This window comes from Beta vulgaris, chromosome 3 (genome assembly GCF_026745355.1).
Source record: "Beta vulgaris subsp. vulgaris cultivar EL10 chromosome 3, EL10.2, whole genome shotgun sequence".
Lineage (NCBI taxonomy): Eukaryota > Viridiplantae > Streptophyta > Magnoliopsida > Caryophyllales > Amaranthaceae > Beta > Beta vulgaris.
Window position 1 is genome coordinate 56,553,671 of NC_079204.1, and position 3,987 is coordinate 56,557,657.

Below are 3,987 nucleotides of genomic sequence, written 5' to 3' on the forward strand. Positions count from 1 at the left end.
TTGGGTGTGCATTGTGCAAGAGATGGATATCTATACAAAGTCTGTTCTCCGCAGCTTATCTTCAATTCAGTTCAATTTAGTTCGGTTCAGCTTTTGATAATACTTTTACTCTCACATATCACTATTTATTTCAGTTCAGTTCAATTCAGTTAAGTTCAGTTCAATTCAGCTATTTTATGCCGAAGAGAACAGACCTTAATACAAATATATTAAAAGGCATGCGAGAGAAAGTTTATGTGTCATGTGGCACTTTCCTCAAATCCCTAACGCAGATTTTTTATGTCTATGTGTACTCCTCATTTTTTAGGATTATAAGTAGGGTTAGGGTTAGAATTAGGGTATTAGGATTTAGGATTTAATGGTTAGGGGTTAATGGTGGTAAAATCGTAAATAAAACTAACGGTGAGTTAACGGCGGTTAGGAAAAGGGTATATGATGCATAGTTTCGAAATCCATTGGTATATGGTGCATTTCTGAAACATTGAGGATATATGGTAAATTTTTTAATTTGTCGAGGTTATTTGGTGAAAAAACCGAAGTAAAAAACTTGTTCATTCAGTTTCAACAGGTTATCAGTCAATAAGGACCACACGCTTCAACTACACATGAAAGTTGGATTGGTGTAGAATATTTGAAAGCTGAGACCTTTTATGAAGGGGTCAGAGTTGGAACCGTCCTTCTAAGATTTTCCTATCTCTAATTGCGTATAAGTAAAAATTTGATATTTGAAATCCTTGCATCGACATGAATATAACAACACCCTACACTTGATTATGTTTTCTCTTATATAATGATACGAGATAACTTAGGCCCTTTTTTTTTTTACTTATTTTCAGTTCATTTCCGTCTAATTTAGTTCCATTACTCTCTGACGTTCTTTCACTCCATCATATAATTTCTTTTTTTTTATGCTACAAAAGTAAAATTTGGCTAAAAAAAGTGCTGGATAGATCAAGGATTATGTGTGCAGTTATGATTACAAAGTTATGTGGATTGGATCTTTTCCAAGCTGTGATATTATCTCATTATTCTCACCCCCCAAAAAAAGATTGTTTTGTGATCCACAATTCTTTATTAAAGTATATCCCTAATAAATCATTAATAAAAAAAAAATATGAAAGTGCTTAATAAATAATAATATACACCATGATTTGCACTAACAAATAATATACACCATGATCCTGAAGGATCGAACACACGATTTCCGCCGCGGATCCTATCTAATTTTCTTACCACTTCAAGTATTTATATAAGTTCCCTCTAGGTTAGCCTTGGGAGGGTCTGCTAGTTTCCATACTAGGTTTTCCTCGAAGGAGGCGGTTTTGGATCTGTGAATTCCCAAATTTTAGGCAATCATGGACGCTGAAAACAATGAAACGATTGAAATTCGGTCTCAAAAAAACAACACGATAGTAGTGAATGATAATAAACCAGGTAGCGAGGAAAAAACAGGAGAAAATAGTTACGATACTGCGGAACCGGTGGAATGGCAGGATGAGATCGGAGGATGAGGAGGCAAGAACGGAGTTAGGGTTGGTTCTGCGCATATGGACGAAACGCCATATAAATCAGGCGGCCTTTATTTCGACTATGACCAATTTATGGCAAACAAAACATGATATGGAGATTAAAAATATAGGGAAGAATATGTTTGTTGTCCAATTTCACCACTGGAGGGACAAACAAAGGGTTATGGATCGCCAGCCATGGCACTTTGATAAACATGTCATTCTGATGAAGGACATTACTGGTACTACTAAACCATCTGAAATTCAGTTGTGGGAGTTCCCTATATGGGCTAGGGTGTACGATTTACCTTTTAAAGGGCGACTAAACATCAATAACGCTCAGGCAATAGGTAACAAGATAGGAACTTTCGTCCAAATGGATACTTCTGGTGCAATGGGTATTGACAAATCCATACGAATTAGGATATTACATGATGTCCGTAATCCTCTTCGGACTAATGTGAGGGTGAGGATGAAGAATGGAGTCGAGGAGAGTTTCGATGTTAAATATGAAAGACCACCACTGTACTGCTTTTTTTGTGGCAAGGTCGGTCATGGAACGAAAGATTGTGAGATGGAGGATGCAGAAGAAGAAGGAGTTGTAAAGTATGGGGGCTGGCTCAAAGCCTCTCCTTGGAAGATGGCGTTTGGTGGTGATGAGGAAGTGAAAAGAGAGGGAATAACGCCATGTGCTCGTGCACTATTCATCACGAAACCCAAGAAGAAAGGTGTAGTCGAAATAAAAGAGGCGGTTGAAGCAGTGGTAGATAGAATGGATCAATGGGGGATAATAGAGAAGGACAAGGCAGATGGGGGAAAAGGAGGTATGGAGGGGAAGGATCAGAGTGAGCAGACACGAGATAGGTCTCAACTTGATGAACCGAGAATGATAGCCCAACATGAGGTGACTGATATAACAATACAAGATGAAGGGGTAATGATGGAGAACCTTGATAAAGCTGCTACAAAAGTGGAGAGTCAGAATATAAAAGTGAAGAAATGGAAAAAAATGGCAAGGCAGAGTAGTTCCCTGGAAGATGGTACTGCAATGGATATAGTGGGGGGAAAACGAAAAGAACGAGAAGGGGGGACGAATACTGTAGATGCTGTGGAAATGGAGGAATTACGATACTTAAAGCGAATGGGGATGAGTCCTATGGCTAATGTATCAGGTGAAACAATCCAAGCTGAAGAAGAAGTGGCGGGCCCCACTAAAAGGGCTCTTAGGGATCAATGAACCACATCCTTTCGTGGAATTGTAGAGGGATGGGGAGCCCCTCTGCAATTAGTGCACTGAGGAGAATTCTATCCTCGGAGCATCCCCAAATTGTCTTCTTATCGGAGACAAAGCTAAAAAACCATGAGATGGAAAGTGTTAAAAAAAAGCTTAGATGGGAACACATACTAGCAGTTGATTGTGAAGGTGAAGGAAGAAGAAGAAGAGGGGGCCTTGCATTGATGTGGAGAAGTACTATTAAAATTCAAATTACATCCTTTTCAGCAAACCATATTGATGTTATTGTGGGAGAGGAGGATCAAGGGGAATGGAGATTTACGGGTATCTATGGTTTCCCGGAGGAGGAAAACAAGGATAAAACCGGAGCATTGATGATAGCCTTGGCTCGAGCTACGGAACTTCCGTGGTTATGCGGGGGAGATTTTAACCTCCTGTTAACAGCAAATGAAAAAAAGGGAGGAGATGGTTTCAATGCGCGAGAAGCTGACATTTTTCGGAGAGCTATGGAAGCTTGCCACTTCAGTGATCTCGGCTTTGTGGGATATGACTTCACGTGGTCAAATAATAGGGGAGGTGATGCTAACATTCAAGAGCGATTAGACCGATTTTTTGCTAACAATAGCTGGAAAGATAAGTTCCCGGGATCCTTTGTCTCGCACCTAACAAAGCGAAAATCAGATCACTTACCAATTGTGATCAGTGTTAGAACTGCTCAAGCTGCGGGCAGTCGAAGACCAAAAGCAAAACGCTTCAGATTTGAAGCAATGTGGCTGCGGGAGGAGGGGAGCACTGCAGTGGTGAAGGAGACGTGGCATAGAGGTTCGGATGCGGGTGTAAATATTATACGAACTGCTGGAAATTGTCGGAATGGAGTAGGAAAACTTTCGGAAATGTTGCTAAAGAAATTCGTGCTTGCCAGCATCATATGAAGGAGTTAATGGAGTCGGAGCCCACGGAGAGCAATGTTAATCAAATGCGGTGTATTGATGCACGCATTGATGAACTCGAAAAAAGGGAAGAAGTTTATTGGCACCAAAGAAGTCGACAAAATTGGATTGAAAGCGGGGATAAAAATACGACTTTTTTTCACCAAAAGGCTAACCAGCGCGAACAACGTAATCATGTGCAATGTATAAAAAATGAAGCGGGAGAATGTTTTGAGGATGAAGATGATATTGGCGAATGCTTTGTGAAGTATTTTGAATCACTGTTCCAGTCCAGCAGTTCGTGTGATATGGAGCC

The 3,987-nt window shown here is 40.1% G+C and overlaps 1 protein-coding gene across 1 annotated transcript; it reads left to right on the forward strand.

The window, feature by feature from the left end:
• The first annotated feature begins 2,774 nt into the window (after positions 1 to 2,774).
• Positions 2,775 to 3,674, forward strand: LOC125495795 (uncharacterized). Its single transcript, XM_048640624.1, has one exon. It carries the CDS (start codon positions 2,775 to 2,777, stop codon positions 3,672 to 3,674), a length of 900 nt encoding a protein of 299 aa, XP_048496581.1.
• Positions 3,675 to 3,987: the final 313 nt, after the last annotated feature.

Coding starts and splice junctions, on each gene's coding strand:
- LOC125495795 (XM_048640624.1), top strand. CDS start 2,775: ATGGGGAGCCCCTCTGCAATTAGTGCACTGAGGAGAATTCTATCCTCG.